General features: G+C 50.7%; 2 protein-coding genes across 6 annotated transcripts in view; one reads left to right on the top strand and one right to left on the bottom strand.

The window, feature by feature from the left end:
- Window positions 1-9,363, bottom strand: part of PFKM (phosphofructokinase, muscle) — a 28,365-nt gene extending 19,002 nt beyond the window's left edge. The window contains exons 1-2 of the mRNA XM_006273338.3: window positions 8,436-9,363; window positions 4,004-4,102 (exon numbers count right to left, since the gene is read on the bottom strand). Coding sequence (XP_006273400.2) covers window positions 4,004-4,102; window positions 8,436-8,604 — 268 coding nt within the window. The 5' untranslated portion in view covers window positions 8,605-9,363. The remainder of the gene's footprint in view (window positions 1-4,003; window positions 4,103-8,435) is intronic.
- The window catches only part of SENP1 (SUMO specific peptidase 1), a 68,579-nt gene that overhangs the window by 26,265 nt on the left and 18,248 nt on the right, over window positions 1-24,066 (top strand). For 2 of the 5 annotated variants that reach the window (XM_059718170.1, XM_059718173.1), the window contains exons 1-13: window positions 9,539-9,629; window positions 9,991-10,034; window positions 11,092-11,222; window positions 12,333-12,417; window positions 13,948-14,101; window positions 15,826-15,978; window positions 16,555-16,726; window positions 17,625-17,728; window positions 17,818-18,065; window positions 18,435-18,489; window positions 19,934-19,972; window positions 23,488-23,572; window positions 23,745-23,885. In XM_059718170.1, the coding sequence (XP_059574153.1) occupies window positions 10,031-10,034; window positions 11,092-11,222; window positions 12,333-12,417; window positions 13,948-14,101; window positions 15,826-15,978; window positions 16,555-16,726; window positions 17,625-17,728; window positions 17,818-18,065; window positions 18,435-18,489; window positions 19,934-19,972; window positions 23,488-23,572; window positions 23,745-23,885 (1,371 nt within the window). In that variant the 5' untranslated portion in view covers window positions 9,539-9,629; window positions 9,991-10,030. Of the gene's footprint in view, window positions 1-9,538; window positions 9,630-9,990; window positions 10,206-11,091; window positions 11,223-12,332; window positions 12,418-13,947; window positions 14,102-15,825; window positions 15,979-16,554; window positions 16,727-17,624; window positions 17,729-17,817; window positions 18,066-18,434; window positions 18,490-19,933; window positions 19,973-23,487; window positions 23,573-23,744; window positions 23,886-24,066 lie in introns of those variants that run through there. The other 3 variants (XM_059718171.1, XM_014610053.3, XM_059718172.1) reach the window with 3 other exon arrangements.

The raw sequence follows: 24,066 nt of genomic DNA, 5'->3' as shown, positions 1-24,066 counted from the left end.
GTCTCAGCTGGCAAAGCCAGGTGGAGAGAGGTCTTTGCCCCTCATGAATAGTAGCATGGGAGAGACGGGTGGGCGCCTCTCTGTGCTAGGGGCTGTTGAGGGTTCAGACAGACAAGACAGCCTCAGCAGACAAGAGAGGCAAAGCATGGGAGGGGACAGAGAAGAGAAGGGACCTGCCCGAGGTTCATGGCAGGGCTGAGAATAGGCCCCGCTTCTCATGTCTGCAGGGGCCGGTGGGCTGCACAGAGCAGAGGACACGGAGGAATCCACCCCCTGGTGTCCTCTCTGCAGCCTCTGTTCCCTGCACTTTGCACAGGGGCAACAACTGCCCACGCCAAAGCCTCACTCTGCCTCTCACGGGGGTGTCTCAGGGCCCCCAGCCTCTGCCCATAACCCAGCCCTGCCTTGCCCCCCACTCATGCCGGTGGCTCCGACACAACACTGTCCCCGCATCTGATCCTGGGCATGACTTTCACGTTTTATTTTTGAGGCGTTGACCTTTACCAGCAAGTGCCTGCAATGCTCCTTGATGCCCAGCCTGCCTGCAGATACCCTGCCAGGGAGGTAACCCAAGCCCCTGCCTGCCCAGGAAGCCTCCCCCCACCTCACACACATGTGACTGTCTCAAGGAGAGGCTGCGGCCACAGCTGCCAGCCTGTTGCATCGTTAGGACAAGAGCTCATTAGGCTGGAAGGTGATGGGGAGAAGTCCAGCTAACAACCTGCCTCATCTCAACTCCTCAAACAGCTGCTGAGGGAACAGCAGGGGAATGCAGAGATTAATCCATGAAATCTAGGAGTGGAAGGACATTGATGGATCTTCTCACTCATCCCCTCACTGAAGCAGGCTCCAGTATATCCAGGCCATTTCTGACCTGCTCAAGGCCTGGAGAAACAGAGGCATCAGGATGGACAAGGGACTTGGCCAAGGTTACAGAGCAGGGCAGTGTCAGAGGGGGGAACAGGACCTGCACTGTCTCCCACAGGGCTGGCAGCTTGGTCCAAGTCAGACAGCCAGCCAGAAGGCACCCTGGGTCCCAAACGCTGGCTGAATCCCCAACCCATGGAGGGGATCCAGAAGAGGCAGTCATGCCCAGTGGATTCAGACAGGAGGTGGCTGCTTGAGCTCCACCCCTGTGATGTTGGGCTGTAGACTGGGCGTCCTTCCAGCTCGACCGCCAGCCATGCAAAGAACATCAGGGTCCATTCCTGGCTCCCAGTTTCCCAGTCTCCTCACCTGCCTTTCCCACTGGAGCCCTGCCCCAAAGGACCTCTAGCCTAGATCTCTCCCTGGCTGCACCATCAGCCGCTCTCTGTTTGTTTAGGGGCTCTCTTCAGTTTTCCACGTGTGCAGCTCCACCAGTCGGTGCCCCACGCTGGTTCAGCCTGGTGCCTTGGGTGGTGGCTTCTGTTGTGCCAGCTGTCATTGCACCAAGGGGTGTTTAAGGCTCCATCATTTAAGCCTGGAATCAAGGCAGTGAGCTGGCCCCTCTGCTTCAGCGAGGTCTGCCAGTGCCCACGGAGCCCTGATGGGCTGGCTGGCAGGTGTCAGGACTGCAGGGGAGGGCTCGTGTCCTTCCTAGGACTCTTCATCTCAGAGCTGCTTGCCTTGCACCCCCAGGCAGTGGGGTGCTGGGAATCCGTATGCAGTGCCCAGAGCAGCCCTTCTAAGGTGACCAGCTCCAGGGCTCTCACCTGCCTCATTTCTGCCCTGCAGGAGCGTGGCTTCAAGGCAGGAGCCTCAATTCTGTTTGCCAAGGCTTTTGGAGCACTACCGAGACTCCAGGCTCCCCCCGCATCATGGAGCCAACAGCTCCCAGGTCTTGCCAAGTGCTCCAACCTGTCTCATCTACTTCTTGCTGTCTCAGGGGGCTCTTTGGCCAATGTCTGGTTTGCTCGGTACCTCTGCTGAGGAGGTCCTGGAGCCTATCTCAGCCTCTCTGCAGATAGGCAGGGAACTTCTCCGTGCTTCAGTGCAACGTGCAGTAGCTTTCATGCATCTAGACATGCATGGAGCCTGTGTTCATCTCCAGCATTAACAGCTGTCTCTGGGCAGCTCAACCACCCACCCCGTGCACATAGCAGGCCCCATTTGCATCTCCCCAGAGTCTCCTCCAACTGGGTAGCAACATTGCCATCTTGCTTCACCTCGTGCCTCATATACACACCCTGGCAGGCCACCCCAAGCCATCGCCCTTGCTCCCCTGGCTCAACAGACCCCAGAGGCCCTCCGCTGCTCCCCACATCTTTCTGTTGAGGGCTGGGTAGCCTGTCTGTGCTTTCCTGCCCCTTCTACCTACAAGGGGAGCAATAGCCCAGGGCCACCTTGCAGCAGCGCTTGAAGGGTGTAACCAACACGGTGGCCAAAAGAACCACACACAGTCGAACGCTGAACCACCGCACTCGAATCCACCACACACCAATACACCGCCTGTTGCTGCACGTTGCTTCTGCAGAGCAGGTTTCTGCCTTCTCTTCGAGTCTCATGAAGAGTTCTTGTTTCATCAGGAAATCTCTCATGATTTGGGACAAAAAAAACCAAACCACTTCCAAAATCCCTCCCAGCATTAAATACTTGAAAATGCCATCCTTCGTTTGGACAGGTATTGGTCAACCTCGTGTTTTCAGAACTACATAGCGATCCATGCTAGAAAGTGCTGCTTTTGAGTTCAACTACCGTATTTACTCATATACCACATGCCTCCAAATAAGACACATGCTTTTTTGGGGGAAGACAGAATGAAGACAAAAAGATGTCAGCAGAGAGCCCCAAGGATGACAAGGTTGAACGGTCACAAACTCCTCCGTGACCATTTCAGGCTGGACATAAAGAAGAACTTCTTTACTGTCCGAGCCCCCAAGGCCTGGAATAGACTGCCGCCAGAGGTGGTTCAAGCACCCACTTTGAACGCCTTCAAGAGATATTTGGATGCTTATCTTGCTGGGATCCTAGTATCCCTGCTGACTTCCTGCCCCAGGGGACTCAATGATCTTCCGAGGTCCTTTCCTTTTAACCAAACTGCTTTGAATCAATGTTCTGGTGCAAGATGCATGCTAATTTTCAATTTTTGAGGGGGAAAGCAAGCATGGTATGTGAATAAATAAGGTACATTTTAAAGCCAACCAATGAATGCAGATTAAAATGTGCAAATTTTAAAAAGCTAATGTGCATAAATATATAAAAACCCATTGGTTTTTATTTATTGTTTAGCCACATTTGAAGTGTTTCAATATTATAGCCATGCAACTTTTAATGGTGCCTAGTTTTTTGGGGGAGTGTTCTGCTTTATATCCCTTCCCCTTTGAAACAAAGCCCCTGAAATGAGATGTCCCCTTTCAGCTTATAACACACTTGTGGTGCCATCCTGTGGCACGAAGCCCTCCACTGCTCCCTGAGAGGGGGTTAAAGTCCTGACCATCTGAGCTAACTAGGAATCTGATCTAAACTAACACCCGGTGATACTTATCATGAGTCCTGGTCTAATTAGTATTCTCCAGATCCCAGCTGCTGGAGTCACGTGATTATGTGGGACTCCCCTTGCCCTTTCTAAGGAGATATTTCTAGCTCTGGTTACAGCTTAAAAACAGGACCCTGTAAAGGCTCCAAATGCTAAAAGGCAAATTAAAAAGAACCCAGAATGCCCTGGGGTTTTTATCTCAGGACTTTTAAGGCAATTTTAGGATTTTCAAGGACTGGATGCATGGCTTAGAATACTGGAGGAATAGTGGATTCAAGACTGGATTTTTTCAAAAGATTAGGACTGGATTTCCCCAAATGCTTTTTGCCAACATATTTCTAGGGCAAACACAAAAGCAACTGAAGGTTTTCAGATGCTCAGCTAAGCGAGACGTTCAGTGAGTGAGAGTCTCAGGACCATGGCTGTTCCACTTCCACCCACCAGAAAAGATCGAGGCCCCCAGAAACCCAAGGCAGCCACAGACCGACTCTTCACCCAGCAAACAAACTCCAAATGCAAACCCAGCCTGCGGACATGGCCTCTTACCCTGAGCATCTCCTCCTGAGGTCAGCACGGCGATGGCCTTCCCGGTCCCCAGGCTGTACGTGTGCTCGTTTCTTTCTTGTGGCTGCATCTTTTTCTTAGCTGGAAAACAAGAGTAGATCTAATAGCGATGAGGCGTAGCAGCCCCTTCTCGGTGCCTCCTGCCTGCCCGCCGGCCGTGCTGCCTCTGCGCTCAGATGCGCCTCGTGCAGCCGGCGCTATCGCCTTTCGACGTGCCTCCCTGCAGCGAATGACAAGCCAAAATGTCACTGCCTTGTGCAGTGTCAGCCACACCTAAATCGGGACGTGTGTGTGGGCAGGGGGGCACAGCGCGCGCCTGATGGGATGCAGCAGCAGACCATATGCCAAAGCATTTCAAGTTGTTGGTTTTTTTTACACGCCACTGCCCTGCAGAGACACTCCCTGGGAGTGAACGCTGGAACGCACAATAACCAGGACCCCACACAATAACCAGAAGGCAGAAGCTAATATCACCCCCCTCGATATTGTCCTCGAATGCTCCTAGCTGCTGAAAGCGGCATGCACCTGCTACTAGCCATCTTTGATCCAAATTCCTGCAGTCCAACAGACAGGGTTTTGCAAATGCAAACAGAAGCACTGATTAGCAGTCCTGCCCAGGCCATTAGCTGGGGAAGTGGAAAAAGCCCTCCAGCTCTGCCACTGATTTACTGAGCGACTTCACGGGCACAGCCCTCTGCCTCAGTTTCCCTATTCCTACGTGGATGCTTATCCTGCTTTTGGATGCTTATCTTGCTGGGATCCTATGATCCCTGCTGACTTCCTGCCCCTGGGGCAGGGGGCTGGACTCGATGATCCTCTGGGGTTCCTTCCAGCCCAAATGTCTATGAAATGTCTATGAAATAAAGCACAGATCATGGTCCAGACTCGTGCAGTGAAATGAACCAAGGAAAGCAGCTGCACCAGGCCAGATTAGGATCAATCAAAAATGAGGGTGAATGACATTTCTATTCATTTCAAGGCCCGTTTTTACAGTTGCTGTGAAGACGACCTTCATGGAATTAAGAATCAGGCCCTTTTTACTGAAAGGGGAATTTTCAAGCAGCTTTTTAAGGTTTTGTTTCAAAGAAATGATGGTCTGATATTAATAGAAGTTAATAGAAATGTTGTCAGATTTTTTTTTTCTCTCCAGTGAAACCTTTTCTGAGCATTTCTCTGCAGCGTTGGCACCCAGAACCATGGAAGTGCTGGATGAGAGAATGAGGAAGGGCAGCTGTCCAGAAAGTGGCTTGGAATAGAAGTGAAACTGGGTCAACTCTTTCTACCCTGAGGCGAGACATCTGTAGAAACACCAGGAACGGGGACAGTTACTGCCGGTGTTACACTGACTCAGACAAAAGCAGGACCCTGTCATGCCAGGCACTGTACCAACATATGGCGAAACATGGTTCCTGCCATGGAGAGCTTCCAGGCTAAGCACTTTGATGCTAGGTTAGCTGCATACAAGGCTGGCTCTGCTTTCCCTGTAGTGAAAGCTGTACAGCTTTTGGCCAGGGACAGGGTCTCTCGCTGAGAGCAATGAAACCCGAACTCGGCTGAGATGCTGCTGCTGCGCTCAGAAAGCTTTGCCAAGGGTGTCCCCTGTTGTACCAGGTGGGAAGTTCTGCAGAACAGTAGGGAGTTCTTTGAATGAGGGTCAGAGATCAATCAAAAGGGAAAGATAAACCTGGCCACACAGGCACCAGCCTGGCATTAACTGCAAGGGGGGCTGCTCATGCCGTCCCCAAGACACCACCAACATGGGACACCCTCGTGCTGCCTCCCGCCTGGGCTCCATGGAGTCCCAAGTCCCACCGACACATCACCATCTTCAGGGAAGAAGCAGAAACAGATCCATGAGTGCTGCTCCCTCCACCCCAGCCCTGCATCAGGAGGCCTGATTTTGAGGTGACAAATGGGACTAAACAGCAAGTTCTTTTGGGCATGGTCTAAGACACAGGTTTTGCACCGTGGAGCTGGGTATCGGTTCCCCCTCCCCAACCCAATTCAGCCTGAGGTGCTGCTCTAGTTCCAATTAAATGCTTCCCTGCTGCCCCATGTTACTGACGGCCGCATCTCACCATCACAGAGGCATTCCCCCTCCTGGAGAGGCAGGGAGAGAGAGAACCAAGATGCTAAGTAATGTGCCTGAGGTCACTCTGGGAGTATGTGGCAGAGGGAACTTGAACCTGGGTGCCCCAAGCCTTAGGTTAGTGTCCTAACCATTGGACTATCCTTCCCATGCCTAGCAAAAGCCCGAGTGTAGTGCCAGTGAGGAATGGAGATCTGGGTCTCCCAACCAGGCCAGGAACAGGGAGGGTGGCTGCAAAGCTCCTCGGCCCCTGCACAAAGCTCTGGCGTGAGGACAGACCCACACGTCTGTGCATGCAAAGCACCTCTCCGCCCAGCCAGGCTGAACTGGGGGCTATGCTGCAGCTGAGGCAAGGTGCAGGGAGGAACTGCCTCTATGGCCTCATCTGTACAGAGGTAGTGCTTTTCCACCAGGTCTTTTGGTGGCAGTCACCACCTCTAAGCCGCTAGGCTGCACCCCAGCAAGACGCCAGCTCCAGAAGGGCCCCGGGAGCCGGCAGAAGACAGGAGAGCATCTGCACGTCTTCTGGTTGCAGCCCGGCGCCTCTGCGCTCGCCTCCTACCATCCCAACCGTCTCTACACAAAGGGGCTTCACTGCTTCTGCAGAGCTTGAAAAGTGGTTGGCTTGAAAAGTGGTCTGGGCTCTGCCAGCTCCTGGCTCCATCCTGTCCCATATGTCTGACGCCCTCAGAAATCAGACTGGGGCAAGGGCAGCACTACGGAGGTGGCCAACAACCCAGAAAGAGATGGTGCAAGGTTGGGGCTTATGACCTACAGCTGCGCCTCACTGAAGGCTCTCTACCCCTCAAAATGCCATGGTCAGCCAGGCACCACAGAGAAAGACCCCTCTCCTTCCTACCCTTCAGGGCAAGCCCTCTGCCCCATACAGTGTCAGTCTGCCCACACAAGCTGTCTCTCTCCTGCATGGAGCGTGGATTGTGATGCTGCTAGAAGCCCGTGCCTTTGTTCTTTGTGACGGTCCTTCTCACACATATCCCACCCCCTGGAGCCAGATGGAGGTTTCTTCAGCCGACAGCCCTGCTACGCTGGCAGCAACGGGGGCTCGAGCCTTGCTGAATCAAGGCTTAAGTGACTTGCCCAAGGTCAGAGAAGGTGCTTGTGTGACAGAGCTGGGAATCTCTCTTTAGTCTCAGTCCAGTGTCTTAGCTACAAGGAACATAGGACCGGGTCATCCAGTCTGTCGCTGCAGGCACCAGCCTCGTCTAACCCCTCTCGTAACTGAGACCGCCCTCCTCTCTCTCATTCTGCTCCGAGAAGGCTTTGCCTGTACCCCGACTGTCCCCCAAACATCTGGATCATTCTACAACCCACATCTGGGCAACGACCAGCTATTGCTCAGAGACCGCACTGTGTCGTTTGACATGCCCTGGGGTTCACGTAGCAGCTGCAGCACCAAGAGTGATAGTGCCTCCCTGGGCTTCAATCCGGACAGTCCGTGAACCCCCTTGGGCCCAGTCCCGGGCCTCAGCAGCAGTGCCAGCAGGCTTTCCTTCCCAGCATGGGCAGTTCTGGCATCCTGGGCCAGCTGTAAATGCCCAGAGTACCCAGTTGGAGAGAGCTGGCGTAGCACCGGCCTGCTGAATCATCGGCCAGGTCTCAGTGTGGCGCAGGCCCCTTGGCGTTCACTGCTAGGCATTTGTTGGCAAAGTGTCCATCTCACTGGGGCTTGGGTGATGGGGAGCGGAAGGCCATTGCTCCAGCCTCCTTGTAGGGGCATGGCAGAGCTCTCTCAGTGCTTATCACTCTGAACAGCCTCCTGAAACAGGATTCACCTCGGCAGTCCTGCCCAGCATGCTTGCCCCAATCTTGTTGCCCGACATTCCCACACTTTCACGCCCTGCTGGAATCCCCACCCCTCCGGCCGACTTCTGACCCCTCCACCCAAGAGCCAGGCACACCATGCCTTCTAATGCACCGCTCATAGGCTCCGTCCCAGCTCCAGGGACTTTGTCTTGCTCGCTCTCCATGCAGTCCAGCACCCTCTGAAATATCTTCCTGTGAACCGTCTCCCACACTAGATTTGCCCGGCTGTTGCTCCTGCTGGCCCCAACCTGCATCCCCAAATACCGAACCTCTTCATGCACCTGCTGCCCTCCCGTCATGCACTGTACATGCATACTCACGTCCTGGCCAGAGCCCCCTGGTTTGACTCACTAAGAGCTAGAACTGGGGACAGGCTGGAGCTCCCGCGGCTGGGTGCATTTCAGCCGATCAGTCGCCCCATTGAAACCAAGAGGGCGATCGCTGGCGGGATCCAGCTGTGCGCAGCCAGATGCTTTCAATGCTCTGCCCGTCCCCACTCACCTGGCAGCTCCTTCCTTTTCTGGGAAAAGGGGAAGAAGGTGAGGAAAAAGAAAACGGCGGCAAAAGCAAGCGACGCAGAAAGGAAGAGTTTGGACCAAAGGAGTGTGAAGTTCAGGGGAGCCCACATGACCAGAAAGGGCCAGCTCTCCAGCCTGGTATTTATAGACATGAGCTCAGCCCGCTGCAGCAGCTGCCTCTGCCTTCCTGCTGCCTCATTGGCAGATATAAAGGGCACGGCCTTACCTTGGAGGGGTTGAGTTGGATTGCCTTGCAAATTGATTTTAAAGGAACAGGGCCCTATGCCCTATGCTGAAGGCCTCTAGGTGCCAGTCTGCCGGCACAGAAACGCCCTATGCTAGATAGCAACGCATCCTGGCCTGGATCCCCTCCATGGCCAGCAGACAACCATCGCAGGGGTCTACATCCCTTCCACCGCTGCTGCGTGGCGCACGGGGTGAGGGTGGAGCGTGCTGAAAGGGGGTCCTGGCTGCTTTTCCAGGAAGCAGAGCATAGAGCAGCCTCAAGGTTGCTCTAACCAGCACGACCAGTCAGGCAAGGCACAGCTGAAAGTGGCTGAAAGTGCCTCAAACCAGCGGTTCTCGGCCTTTTTTAAACTCGTGACATCCCTGGGCAAACGCCAGCTCTTCGTTTCCACTGTTTCGCCCTCCAGAAAAGCCAAAGAGCAGCGTTTGGTTGCGAAGAACGCAGGAAGCCCAACACGATTTGAACTTTACAGGCTTCTCTTGCAGATCCTATTTGCACACCTAGCAGCGCCAGCACCGCTCGGTGCTTGGCAGCGCCCCTGCAAGGATCTCAAGGCACCCCTAGGTGCCAGGCGCCCCGGTTAAGAGTCCCTTCAGGCAGGAGCACAAGTGCAGGACAAGGGGCCTCTGCACGTGACCAGTTTCAATGAAAACCACTAGTAGAAAAAAAATAAAAAAACATAGTTTTTTATGAAGGGAAAAATGGGTCATCATAGGAAAAAATGAAGGAAAAGTCATTTGCATATATTTATATGTAGAAGGGGCGTGGCCGGTGTTTTTTTCCTGTGCGCCATTTCCGCTTCCGCTGTTGCGGCTTTCACTTCCGGCTGGGAAGGTTCCGCGCGCTGCGGCCGGTTCCGCTTCCGGCGAGAGGCGCCTGAGGGGGTTCGGTTCGGCTCGGCCCGGCCCGGCCCGGCCGCGCCGCTCGCAGGTACGGGCCGCGCCGCGCCCCTCGCTCGCTCGCTCGCTGGCTGCCGGGCTCCTCCGGGGCTCGTCCGGCCTGCTCCTCCTTGGGCCACGGGGATAGGTGGGGTTGCTCCGGTCGCTGTCCGCCCAGAGCTTGGCAGGGAGCTGTGCCCTCGTGCTGCGCGTGGGAGCCTGGGCAGGCTGGTCAGGGGCAGCAGAAGCTTTGAAAACCTTTGATTCTGCTTCAGTTTGCTATCTGGGAAAAGCGAGGGTCTGTTCCGGACCAGAGGTTTTGATGCTGGCGCCGATTCTCACGTTGCGTGTAAGGTGTTTGCAAACGTAGTCACCGTGTCCTTTTTTTTTTTTTTCCCCCTCCCTGCCCCCAGAAGTTGCATCATCCGTGTCCGGGATGTGAGCAGCCTGGAGATGGGTGAGTGAGCGTGTTCCCTCCGTGCCGGGTTGGAGGGTTGCGCTGCCCGACGCGCGAGCCCAGCGGGGAATATCGTTCAGCCGCCGGCGCCCGCTGCGGACCTCGCATCTGCGTAACGTCGCCTAAAGCATCGGTTGAACGAGTGGCTGCCGAGAAACGTCTGATCGACATGTTAGTCTCTCGCGTTTCCTGAAGGAGTAAAATGTGCAGGAACCGACGTCGTGTCTGCCTGCGGTTTCTCTGTCTGTAATTATGGCGTATTGTAAGAACGGGTTTCGTTTGAATGTGCGGTGCTTTTTTTCTGGTGTTCGTTTGCTTTTTTTTTTTCCGCTTACGGTGATGTACGTTGGTAGGATCAGTATCAAAGTGCTGTTGCGGTTTGTCACAGAGACGCAAAGGGCAGGACTGCTAAAAGGGTGTACATTGGTGAGAAATGTGTTGAAGTTCAAGGGATGAAGTGGGTAGGAGTGGAGAACTGAGCACAGGAATATAAGACGATAAAGCACCAGGCGAGGGTGAGATTGAGACGCCTTCAGTTTCTCTCAATAAAGCTTGCATTTCTTCATGTGAGCCTTGCACAGACTCCTCGCTTCCTTGTTCTTAAGAAAGTTTCCTGATATTCATCCCGTTTCACTTCTCCTGGTTCTGTCCCCTGGCACCAGTCTGAAGCTTCCTCTCTCTCCCTGGTGTTTACCTCCTGTTATTAATATGAATATGTCTGTAGTGCCTGGAGGTTTCTCCTGAGATTAGGACCTTTGTGTTTTAGGAGTATGATAAAATAGAAATGAAATGATGGGGAGGAGGGAGCAGAGACCATGAGAGATGCCCAGAGTTTCACAGGAGGTCAGTGACGGAGCCAGGTATAGAACTGAGGGCATTGCACTTGCAGCTCAGTGCTTGACACCATTGTTCATGTCCTGGTGTGTACGTGGTCTTTGGCCATGTCGTTACTTCAGTGTGTAGACGTTAACGGCTTTCTTGCATCTCTCCTTTCCATTATGCTCGAGTGTGTGGGGAGCATCCTGTGGGCGGCCATGGACACTGTCTGTTTCCTTAGATGAGTTTGCTGATCCTATGAGGATGGATGCCGGAGATGCAGCCTTGGCTAACCATGGCTCCACGTTCAAGGCCTTCCCACCATCACAGAGGGCAGTTTTGGGGGATCAGCTTTCGCTGCCTGGAACCAAGGTTTGGGAGCCATTCCTTTTCCCTTCTAGCAATTCAGGCTGCTCATGTGCATTGCCGGGACACACATCCTTGGTGAATCCAACTGGCTCTTAACCTCTTGAGGCATCAGCATCGGCATTTAAATCAAACCCCACGGTTCTGCCTTGATGCTTGCCAAACCCCTTGCCACTGGTTAAATGTGTGGTGTCCCACGGCCTCCTTATGCTGACCAGTTTTCTCCTGCTCTTCCCATCTGTCTGCCAATCTGTTACAAGCTGCTGGGGGGCAGGAACTGTCTGACTTCTTGATATGTTCATGTAGCACCTGGCATAGCATATCTCCAGGGGCTCCCACATAGCAGATGATGCATGGTAGTGGTGCATGGTAGTCCAAATTCAGGCACTTTGCACATTGCAAAATCGTGGTCTTTTTACTGTTTGGACTGTGATGATGCTTGTACTCAAGCCCTGTTCTGCCAAATGTCATTTGAACCTCACTAGCCAAAAGATGACATCTTCTGATAAAGTCCACTATTGCCTCTGAAAACTGATGCCTCTCTGAACCAATTAGTCTCTAAGGTGTCACTTTGCTTTGCCTTCTGCAAAGAGCTTGCAGTCTGGGCATACTCGGCATAGAAAACTGCTTGCCTGTGTACACGCATGCAAATGACCTCTCCTCCATAGAGGCTACACTTGTGCATACTTGCCTGTGGGTATGCCCGTACAAAATCTTCAGGTTGGCAAACCTGTCCATGAATGCATCCTGTGGAAGCTTAACAAACGGAGGAACATCCTCTTGATATCCCTTGCAAAAGAACTGTGCAGTTTTACCAGAAAATATACTAGCCCAGGCATGAAATCTACTTACCTGCTCCGCGCAGTGAGGAGAAAATGAGTAGTTGGCTCCCTTCATTATCTCCCAAGGGTACAGTTTTGCCAGGCAGCTGGGGGTAGATAGTTAACAATTTGCCCTCTTGTCAGACAATCTGTGGCTTCATAAGGCATGATTGAGCTATGATCGCATTGCTATAAATTAGTACCTTAAAAGCTGTTGCTGTTGTGTAGCTTATGGCATGCAAAACCGGTCCTTGGCAGGTCATAATCCTGATTTTCATTTTGTTTTTTCATTTAGTTTTCACTAGACAAGCTTGGCAATTCAGAACAAGCTTTCACATGTCCAGCTGGAGATGCGTCGTGCAGCCCGAGTTACTACCCAGGTAAGGCACTGTGGCTTGGTTTCTGATCAGGCTCACAAAAACTTCCTTCTTGTCAGTGCTCCTGCTGGGACTTAAAGCCAGAGGTTCCTCTGCTCAGGCTCAGACCAACCACCATATTTCAGGTCAGGAAGGAATTCTACCCCATGGTACGAATTGTGAGGGTTTTTGCCATCCTCTGTAGCAGGGGGCATAGCCTCTATCTGGGATCTCTTTTGCATATATTAACAATTTTTTATAGAAGGACATTGGCAGCCATTGTCCCTCTGCTTTACCTGTGGCAGGTTCAGTTATGTCTTGTGTTGGGTCAGGGTTTATGGTAGTATATTAAGTAGAGTTTACATTATGGATTTGTATGGGATGGCTTAGATAGGGCTGATCCTGCCCCAAACAAGGGGTTGGACTAGATGTGACCTCTGAAGGTCCCTGGTTCTGTGATTCCTCAAATGATGGTAAAAATGCTCTTGTGAAAATTAAGCTGCTGCTTTTCTCTCAAATATCCTTTTTGGCTGAAACGCTAAAAGGGATCTTGAAGAAAAGGGATTTTGGATTCATAGTTGACTCTAAGATGAGTGTGAGTTGTCAGTGTGACAAAGTGATCAACAAGGCTAACTGCACTTTATCGTGCATTAGCAGATGCATAACGAACAGGTCCAGGGAGGTGATGCTTCCCTTCTGTGCGTCACTGGTCAGGCCGAAGTTGGAGTAGGGCACCCAGTTTAGGGTGCTGCACTTCAAGACGGATGCGGAGAATCGAGAGGGTTCAGAGGAGGCCGCTCGTATGGTCAGAGGCCTGCAGGCAAGACCCTACAAGGAGAGACTGAGGGACCTAGATCTCTTCAGCCTTCTCAAGAGAAGGCTGAGAGGTGATCTTGTGGCTGCTTATAAATTCATCAGGGGAGGGCAGCGGGGAATAGGAGATGCTCTGTTTAGTAGTGCACCCCTGGAATAACTAGGAACAATGGCCACAAATTGATGGAGAGCAAATTTAGGTTGGACATTAGAAAGAACTTCTTCACAGTAGGGGTTGCCAGAACCTGGAATGGCTTTCCAAGAGAGGTGCTGGGCATCTTTAAGAGGAGACTGGACAAGCATCTAGCTGGGGTTGTCTGACCCCAGCGCTCTTTCCTGCCCAGGGCAGGGAGTTGGACTCAGTGACCTACTGAGGTCCCTTCCGACCCTGACATCTATGAATCTATAAAAGGGTGTTATGTGCCCAAGTCCTACTGAAATTCAGTGCCCATGTTCCTCATGCTCAGTCTCAAATCAGAGCAGAGCTGAGGTGTGCTTTGGAGTGTTAGGATAACATTTTGCAGCCATATGAATTGTGTAGCCTGGGGACGGAGGGTGCAGATGTGTTACTGCAGCATTAAAGCCCCGGTCTTGCAAGCTCTTTCACTTGTCTGATCTGTGTGTGCAGACAGCCTTGCTCGAGGCATGCGATACCTGAGGTCTTCTGGTGTTTGATGCTACACTGTTAGGAGGCACAAATGTGGTTCCATCCTTACTGGTTTAGTGTTTCTCTCCATGCAGAAGTTCCATCCTCAGAGAGTTACCGAGCACCAACAGAGCCTCAAATATTTGGACTAAGTGCCAATGGGCAGTGGAGGGTTCCCAGCCTGGGTCCCGCACTTCAGAAAGCTAGGACGAGCCGGGGTTCATATCTCGAAGCCCGCAAGACCCCAAGGTACGTCATGTTCTCTCACATTTGGGCATGGGGTCCTTGGTCGCTTAATGGTTATGTCCCAGAGGTTGTACACTGGCTGCACATGCTGTCAGTCTGACTTCCTTTTCATAACAGCCACCAGTCAGTAAATGGTTTTGACAAGCTTCATCATTGTATAGAATGAGCCGATTTAGTGGCTAATGAACTCACTCTCACTTTTTGTAGCCCAAGGCTTACCTGAGCTCCTGGCTGCATCTGGCAGGTCTGTCTGATAAGATTATCACTGCAGCCTAACAGCCTAGGGGAGAGGGTTTCAGAATGATTGCTGTTAATCTAACCATTGAAGCGAATGACAAAACCAGATAGGCCAGTCTTAGTCCACGCAGTTACCTTGTCTGTGTATATGTAAGCTATTGCGTTTTCCCAGCCTAGTTAAAGCAATGTACGAACTGGATTCATAGTGGTGGCTACCACTTGAATTAGCTCAGTAAAAAATGAAATACTTCTATGAAAACAAAACAAAACTCCTGAATTCTAAAAGCAAAGGGAATTTGTTTGAAGTAATTATTGAGTTCCTGTCTGAATTGCCTTGTGAACTAATTAATTATTCCCAGAGGCAGAGATGAGCAAAGTGTGTGTATATGGGGGGAGAATTACCTCTGAATGAGAAGGCACTTCATGACTGTTTGATGGAAGATTAAGTTCATCATAGATGTGTTGAGCCTGCATTGAAAATCCAGAAACTGGATGTGCAGCACTTGCCTTTTTGTTGCCTTTTGGGCCTGTAGAAAATCCTTGTGTGGCAGTTGCTGTAAAAATAAAAATAAGGGAGATCACACTCGGAGAAAGATTTTCCCCCCGTGTGTTGCAAGCACAAAAATGTACCGTGCCGTACTGCAGGTGGAAGAAGGTTGGCAGTATGTGGAGATTATTTTAAAGGAACAGTTTTCGGGCTGTGGGTAGGGGGGAGAGGCTGGTGCAAAGGGGACTGGCCTAGAAGATAAATGAAAGGGGCGTCTTACTAGTGTGAGCCTAGCACAGATCACGCTTGGCATGGCACTCATCTGTCTCAAACTCCCCTGGCCCCCCTTTGTTATCCTATGTGAAATGGAATAAAGATATTAACACAACATACCTGCAAGCTAGGGCAGCCTTGATGGCTCCAAGGGGGAACTCAGGTGCAGGAAGACTCAATAACTTGCCTAGACTAGTCCTAGACTAGTGCCCAATGCCAGCACGCTACTTTCCTCAATGAGCCACGAGTTGCTTAGCTGCCAGCTGCAGAACAGCTGCATGTTTTATCCCGGGGCTGGGATTCTTCCCATCAGATGGTTTTGCAGCCATTTTGTGGCATGAGAGAGTCCAGCTGCTTTACTGAGGTGGCCCCATCAAGATCTCCTCCAGCTCCAGTTTCTTTGTTGTTTTAGTCAAAGCCACGGTGCCCTCTGGCGTTCAAGCTTACGAGCTGTCCCTGAGCAGCAGTTGCTCCTAGCCTTTACTCTTGGCTTTGAAACTGTAGCTCAGTGGTAGAGCACTTGCTTTGCATTGCAAATCAAGGGAAGCAATTCTCCCGCTCTGTTCAGCACTGGGGAAGCCTTGCCTGGAGCGTTCTGTCCAGTTCTCTGTTCTACGATTCAAGAAAGATGTGGGCAAGAGAAGACTGAGGGGGGAGATTTGATGAGTCTGTAAATACCTGAAGAGTGATTATAGAGAGGATAGAGATGGGCTTTTCTTTGTCGCCGTAGGGTCAGGACTAGGAACAATAGCCTCAAACTTCAGCAGGGGAAATTTAGGTTGGAGATGAGGAGGAACTTTCTGACTCTGAAGCTGGCCACGGACTGGAACAGGCTGCCTAGAGAAACTGCGGAATCTCCGTCCTTAGAAGCTTTCAAGAGCAGGTTGGACAGACGCTTGGCTGGGATGATGTAGTCGGGAATGATCCCGCCTTGAGCAAGGTGCTGGTCTGGATCGCCTTGCGAGGTCCCTTCCAGCCCAACTTTCCTGTGATCTTAAATGCAAGTTTCTGATCATAATTGGATGGCCTGCTATTTTTTACAAGAGATCAAAAGCTCTTTTCAGGGGTTTTCTGTTTGGTGATGGTCAAAAGGCTCCTCTGAGATCAGTAGTACTAAATGTGTTCTAACCCTGCCCTCCTGCCTGTGCCCAGGCTAGGCAGGGCCTCTACACATCTAAGTGCTTTCCTAGGCTCCTTGCAGAGAAGTCCCAGGAAGTAGAAAATCCTCTTTCCTGCTCTACCCTGAGGAATCCATTGCTCCCTGACTCCATGCAGGACCCTGACAAGAGGGTCCTATTCTACACAGGAAAGAAAGGGGAGAATAAAGGGAATCCAGCCTCTCTGTCTCCTTTTGCTCCCAGCTTCTTTCCAGGGTTGAGGCGGAGGTGAGAGGGGAAAGTTGGTGCCTTTGAGTAACACCTTTATAACAGGCTAATCTCATGTTTTCTCCTTTCCACAGTGGGTCATCCAATAGCTTTGTAGGAAAGTCAAACCATCATTGTCATGCATCTGCCTATGAGAAAACCTTCCCAATCAAACCTGTTACGAGCCCCTCGTGGAGCGGCTCATGTCGTCGGAGCCTGTTGAGCCCAAAGAAAATCCCCCGGAGGTTCATCAGCACTGCAGAAGAGGTATGGAAAAGCAAGGGAAGACTTATGTATTGAATACAATGGCACAATGGGATGCACAGCCCTTGCCAGCCTCAGGAGGCATAACGAGGTTTGGCAGGGGGGTGTTCTATGGGCTTTAAAGACTAGTGCTACAGCCCTCCTTGGTCCAGACCCTCCCCAGTCATGTTCCTTTTAGAAACAAAGACATGTAGAACAGTTTCACCTGCCTTGGTCTGGCTCCACAGTAGGCACACAACACACACATCTCTGGTTGTGGTGGCAGTGACAGCAGCCTGGCTGAGAGATATGAGAGAGATTGAGGCAGCAGATTTCAGTCTGGTGGAGCCATGTGCTGGAACTGAAGGAAATTCACATGGGAATCGATCACAGAACATTATAATAACTCCATGTGTACTCCCCAAACAGGTGCTGTTAGTTGACTGTTAAAACAGGTAGAGGTAGACACGCATTATCCCAGATTTGGAAAAATAAGACTGTGCAATGTCTGCTTTTAGTTCTTCAATGCCGCTCTGTTCTGACTGATAAAAAAAAAATCAGAAGCCTCGTCAGAGAGGAGAGAAAATACTGTTGGTTTAGAGCTGGGTGATTCCACAGTCTATTTCAGTCAGTTGGGTCCAACCCTCTCTTTCAGCGCAGCAAGGTTTTCACGGTGCCTTTATGCCTCCTTTTAAAGTACTTTCTGTAGGAAAAGCACATTGCAGTAGTTAAGTGCTTCTCAACCCAGGGTGCTGCCGCATTCAAAGTTGTGGAGGGGTGCCCTGAGTTAGGTCGAGAAGCGCTGTCTCAGAGTCCCTGTACCTCATAGCTTTTGTCTCTGCTCCTGCTCACTCAGTGTTGCAAAGCAGTCGCACATGAGCTCAGTCTATAGTTGCAACGCATCTGGCTTATTTCTCTGCAGACTGTTCGGGAGGAAGAGCGAGAGATCTACAGGCAGCTGCTTCAGATGGTCACAGGAAAGCAGTTCTTCACGTCCAAACCCTTCTCGCATTTTCCCTTCCTCCCGTGAGTGTGTGAAACCCTCCCCAGCCACCAGTGACTAGCCTGGCACCATTTGTCTGCTCTGGCATCTTTAACCTGCTGCTGTTTTGTAGGTCCAGGTGTGTGAATTCCAATAAAACCGTAGTGAAAGAAGCCTCGAGCAAGAATGCAAAGCTGTTCGAAACGTACAGCATCACTCCAACCGGCCAGCCCACCAGCATCTTGAGAACACAGGAGCAGCCGTCACATGAACCACCCCCTTACCCTGTCTCCAGTTATCCTTCCAACACCTTTGAGTCCAGTAATACCACAACCCAGCATCAGCAAGACAATTTACCAGCATCTAACACTCAGTCAGAAGGTAAAAATAAGTGTGATCAGGTTGAACCTAGTGCCAATTTGATGAATTTATTATTCCCAAGTTATTTTTTGTGGCTTCAAACACAGCTGGTGTTTCGATGCACCAAACAAAATTCAAGTGAGGATGATTTTATGATCTGCCACTTAACACACTTTACGAGCTGAGCTGCTTAAAGGAATTGGGCACCCATAGTATATGGAATTTAGGTACCGAATTCCCTTAGATTTCGCTAATCCCAGGATGAAGATTTAAATGGAGGGCAGTTGAAAGTGAAGTGAAACCCTAATGTGGAGAATGGTTACTGAGATTTGTAGGGACTGCAGCAAAAACTGTGCAAGGCTTTGAGTGTTTTAATTCTGCTTTCCATAGGGTCAGACTCTGTCATCTTGCTCAAGGTAAAAGATCCCAGAACTCCAGCGCTGAGGTAGGTTTGTACAGCGTGAACAAGTACAGCTTTTCCTGTATGCACTGAAGTGTCTCACTGTCTCTGGGGTTAACTAGGCACTCTCTTTGTTCCAGAGGGTTGACTTGCTTGTACCCCACACATGGATTGTTTGGGATTGATTGTCTCCTATTCCAGTAACCTGCACGTTGGGTACATTTCTCTATCACTCCCCCTAACAGCATGTCCCTGAAATGAGGATACATTGAGCATATCCCATGAAAGGCTCTCTGCCCAGTTGCTGCATTAGGACTGTATGCCAGTATCTAATCTAAACACCCCCCGCTCTTTAGCTGAGGTCTTTCTTGTCTGGTAGGTGTCTGGGCTTGTGATCAGTTCCCTTCCTTTACTGGACAACTTCCCTTGGTGTGGTTCTGTGACATGTCCATTTTGCCTGGATTCTGTGGATTTGGAGTCCCAACTTCCATGCTCTGTCTCACCTTGGTATTGCATGGCCCATCCCTTTCATTTTTCCTGATGTCCCTTTTCAATTGAAGACTCCAGTGCTGGGATTTCCAGAGGTGACACACAGAGCAGTTCTGTTAGCCTCCTGGTTCTCTCAGCAGCTCTTCTGCCTAAGGTATCCACAAATAGCATTTTTTCACTATGTTTTTGTGAAGAATAACACAATATTCTTCACATTAAAAGAGGAAGCATTGGGTGTTGACTGCAGTCAAGCCTGGGGATTTTGACTGGGTGTGCCTTTGCTCCTGCTGGGACTTAAGGCCAGAGGTTTCTGACTAAAAGGTCTTGCCCCTCTGCTCAGGGTCAGATCAGTTGCAATATGTGGCATCAGGAAGGAATTTTACCCCATGATCAGATTGGTATGGACTGGGGGCTGTGCTTGCCTTCCTTTGTAGTGGGCGTTATGGCTCTCTCGGACCTCTTGAGCATATTTTATTGATCTTTGTAGCAGCAGGACGTTAGCCACTGTTGGACCTCTCTTTTACCTGTCTCAGGTGAGGGTGATATGACTTGTGGCTGTCAGGGTCGACTGTGTAGTTATGCTAACAGGTTAGACAATGGATTAGTCTGGGAGGCTTTGGACAGGGTTGATCCTGCCTCAGGTAGGGGTTTGGACTAGATGTGACCCCTGGAGGTCCCTTACAAGCCCTACTTCTAATTCTTTGATTTCTAAGAGAGAGTTCAGGATGTAATAGTTTATGTGAACTCCTGTACTTATGGATACTTGTATGATGCTGTAACAAGTTATTTATGCCAAACTTTGTTTTCTACTTATGATTTTTTGGTTAGAGATGCATGCACTCCACTCTACCTTAATATTAAAGATTTCACCTTAATATTTTTACTGTTTCTCCAAGGACAATGTTGTTCTCTGCTCAATTCTTCGTTTTGTGAGCAATTAAAACAATCAAGGCCTATGCACATGGTGAAGTTTACACTTGTCTTGTTTCCTTTCTTTTAGCCCTCCCTTCTTCCAGGCAGAGTTGTGGATTAAAGAATTGTAAGTTTTCCATGTTTATAATATTTCAATTTATTTTTATATTTGCCTTGATGTGCTGTTTATTCAGAAGATCAGCAAATGCCTTAAGACCCAGAGACCGGCTTATAAAAGTATTTTAGGTGCTCTGTTCCAGCATGATTCATAAAAGCACATCTCTGTGTCTTCAGAAATCTAAATAGCTTTGTAAATCCAGCCCCTGTCTCTGTCCAGATGGCCAGGTTTTCACCCAGGCTCTGAGGTCCTACCTCCTTCCTCTGCTTTCATGCTTTAGCTTTGCTTGCCATAAGAATCGTGCCTCACAAATCCACCCCCCTGCCTTTGCACTTGAGTTATATTCTCTCCATCTTTGAACCTCTCCTCAGCTCTGTCTTGGATCCATCCTCTACTGGCTTCTTGTCCTTGCCTCTTAGGCCCGCTGCAGTTTAGCTCGTCCCAGTCTGTTGGATCTACTATCACATCATTAACTGTCTCTCTACCAGGCTTATTCCTTAAGCACTTCAATGCTTTCCCCATTGCCCTTAAGCTTGGTATAAACTCTGAGGAGTGCTGCTCCTTTTCTGCCTCCTTCCACAAGATTCCCTTAAGCTGCCTACAGACTACTGCCAGGGGATATCTGTGAATCAAATAGGAAGCTATGTAATGCACACACCCTCAGCCCAAGCAGAAATATTTGCATGCTGTCAAGTCAGACAGGCATGTTTTTGAGCGCTCAGCACTGTACAGAATTAAACTGCAGGTGATGTGCTATAGTAACACCTTCTTGGCCCCAGGCTGTCAGGCATAAAACCATAGCACAGGAGGCTTGCGACAGCAGACTGAGAACGGTTGGCTGGCGTGGAAGCCTATGGCTACAGCTGAGCCAAAGTGGACTACCCCAGTTCCTAAACAGGGGCAGAGCTTGTTCATAGATTCATAGATGTTAGGGTCGGAAGGGACCTCAATAGATCATCGAGTCCGACCCCCTGCATAAGCAGGAAAGAGTGCTGGGTCTAGATGACCCCAGCTAGATATTCATCTAACCTCCTCTTGAAGACCCCCAGGGTAGGGGAGAGCACCACCTCCCTTGGGAGCCTGTTCCAGACCCTGGCCACTCGAACTGTGAAGAAGTTCTTCCTAATGTCCAATCTAAATCTGCTCTCTGCTAGCTTGTGGCCATTGTTTCTTGTAACCCCCGGGGGCGCCTTGGTGAATAAAACCTCACCCATTCCCTTCTGTGCCCCCGTGATGAACTTAAAGGCAGCCACAAGGTCGCCTCTCAACCTTCTCTTGCGGAGGCTGAAAAGGTCCAGTTTCTCTAGTCGCTTCTCATAGGGCTTGGTCTGTAGGCCCTTAACCATACCGAGTGGCCCTTCTCTGGACCCTCTCCAGGTTATCCGCATTCCTCTTGAAGTGTGGCGCCCAGAATTGCACGCAGTACTCCAACTGCGGTCTGACCAGCGCCCGATAGAGGGGAAGAATCACCTCCTTGGAACTATTCATCATGCATCTGCTGATGCACGATAAAGTGCCATTGGCTTTTTTGATGGCTTCGTCACACTGCCGACTCATGTTCATCTTGGAGTCCGCTAGGACTCCAAGATCCCTTTCCACTTCCGTGCCACCCAGCAGGTCATTCCCTAGGCTGTAGGTGTGCTGGACATTTTTCCTCCCTAGGTGCAGCACTTTGCACTTCTCCTTGTTGAACTGCATCCTGTTGTTTTCTGCCCACTTGTCCAACCTGTCCAGGTCTGCCTGCAGCTGTTCCCTGCCCTCCGGCGTGTCCACATCTCCCCATAGCTTTGTGTCATCTGCAAACTTGGACAGAGTACACTTCACTCCCTCGTCCAAGTTGCTGATGAAGACATTAAAGAGTATCAGTCCAAGGACCGAACCCTGCGGGACCCCACTGCCCACACCCTTCCAGGTCGAAACCGACCCATCCACCATGACTCTCTGGGTGCGGCCCTCTAGCCAATTCGCCACCCACCGGACTGTGTAGTCATCCAAGTCACAGCCTCTTAACTTGTTCACCAGTATGGGGTGGGATACCGTATCGAAGGCCTTCCTGAAGTCTAAGTATACGACATCCACCCCTCCTCCTGTGTCCAGGCGTTTCGTAACCTGGTCATAAAAAGAAACTAGATTGGTCAGGCACGATCTGCCTGCCACTAACCCGTGCTGGTTTCCCCTCAGCATAATTTGTCCTGCCGGGCTCTCAAATGTGAGCCTTGATAATTTTTTCAAAGACTTTGCCAAGGATGGAGGTGAGACTGACTGGCCTATAGATGCCCGGGTCCTCCTTCCTCTCCTTTTTGAAAATGGGGACCACGTTGGCCCTTTTCCAGTCCTCCGGGACTTGGCCCGTGCACCACGAGCTTTCAGATATTCCTGCCAGTGGCTCTGCAGTGACGTCGGCCAGTGCCTTCAGCACCCTCGGATGGAGCTCATCCGAGCCTGCCGACTTAAAGGCATCCAGTTCTTCCAAATGACTCTGCACCATCTCAGGATCTACGCATGGCAGTCTGGTGCCTTGCTGCTGCCTCTCTACAACCCCAGTGAGAGACTTGTCGTGCCCCTCGCTTAGGAACACTGAGGCAAAGAACTCGTTGAGGAGTTCAGCTTTGTCCCCTCTGTCCATCACCAATTGTTTCTGCCCATTTAGCAGGGGTCCTATTCCACCCTGGGCCTTCCTTTTACTCCCTATATATCTAAAAAACAATTTCTTGTTGTCTTTTACTTGGGTTGCCATCCTCAGCTCCATGGTAGCTTTGGCCCGTCTAACTGCCTCCTTACAAGCATGAGCAGAGGAGGTATATTCGTCTTTGGTGATCTCTCCCTGTTTCCACTTTTTATGTGCTCCCCTTTCGGCCCTTAGGCTGCCCTGGATTTCTCTGGTCAGCCAGGGAAGCCTCCTGGCCCCTTTCCCTCTTTTGCCTCGCTCGGGGATCGTCTTGCTTTGTGCCCGAAGGATCGTTTCCTTAAGGCACAGCCACCCCTGTTGGGGTCCCATCACTTCAGAACTCCTACTCTGCAGTGCGTCCTTGACTAATCGCCTGAGTTCATTGAGATCAGCTTTCCTAAAGTCTAGCACTTTCACCCTACTTTCACCCTGTTAGTCAGTGACTCGAGGTATAGCTGCCTAGGTAGTTATCCAGGCTGGTTTGCCTGGTTAGGGTTCCCAACAGTGGATGTCTTAAGGCTGGAGGGAGACAACATGGCTGTTGGTTGAGAGTAATTTTTTTTTTTTTTTTGCCCTGTTGCTCTATGATGTGGGGAAGTTCTGCCCATGGGGCTTGGGTGTCTCTGCCACCAGAAATCAAGTAAGCAAATGCAAATGACGGTGCTGCATCTCCGCTGGCAGAAGAGCTGTGTGCCAGCTGAACATGTCTGGTGTTGGGCACACTGATTGATCTAGCAAGGATTTCACCCACTGGGTTTCAGTGGCTTCACCTGATCTGTCTTCCTTTCTCCTTCCTCCTCGTTAACCCCTAAAGTATTTAAGCACTCTTCTGTTCCAAACTCCTTGGCTTTTCCAGAACCAGCGTCTATGATTCACGAGCCCGGGAGAGGTTACGACAGATAGAAGAGCAGAAAGCTTTGGCCTTGCAGCTGCAGAGCCAGGTGAGTGACATCTAGGCCTGTGCAGCAACCTCTGGTCCTTGGGATCTGAAGCAATGATAAGGAGATGTTACCTTAAATTGTACAAGAGGGCAGAAGCATGTCAGGGACTGTACAGGGGTCAGTCTGCTCGATGGTGAGTGCTGTCATTCTGATGTAATGACCTCTCTTCCAGAGATTGCAGGAGCAGGAACACTCAGTGCAGGAACAGGTGGACTTGCATCTTCGAGTGCCTCTTGAGAAAGAAATCCCAGTCACAGTTAAAGAGGACACCAAGTCAGCTGATAATGAGAAGGAATTCCCTGAGATCACAGAGGTAAATATGCACAGGCAGTCACTGCAGGTGGCCTTTCACAGGTTTTGGAGAAGATCTGGTAGAGGTGGGAATTAAGTGCAGGATGTCTTGGTGAAGAAAGGAGAATCAGTATAGTGAAGGTTCCCATGAAACCCATCAAATCTGGAGCTTTGGAAAAATATGCTGCATTTCCCAGAGGAGT

The sequence above is a fragment of the Alligator mississippiensis genome, chromosome 15 (assembly GCF_030867095.1).
Source record: "Alligator mississippiensis isolate rAllMis1 chromosome 15, rAllMis1, whole genome shotgun sequence".
NCBI lineage: Eukaryota > Metazoa > Chordata > Crocodylia > Alligatoridae > Alligator > Alligator mississippiensis.
This window is presented reverse-complemented; position numbering and strand designations above follow the sequence as displayed.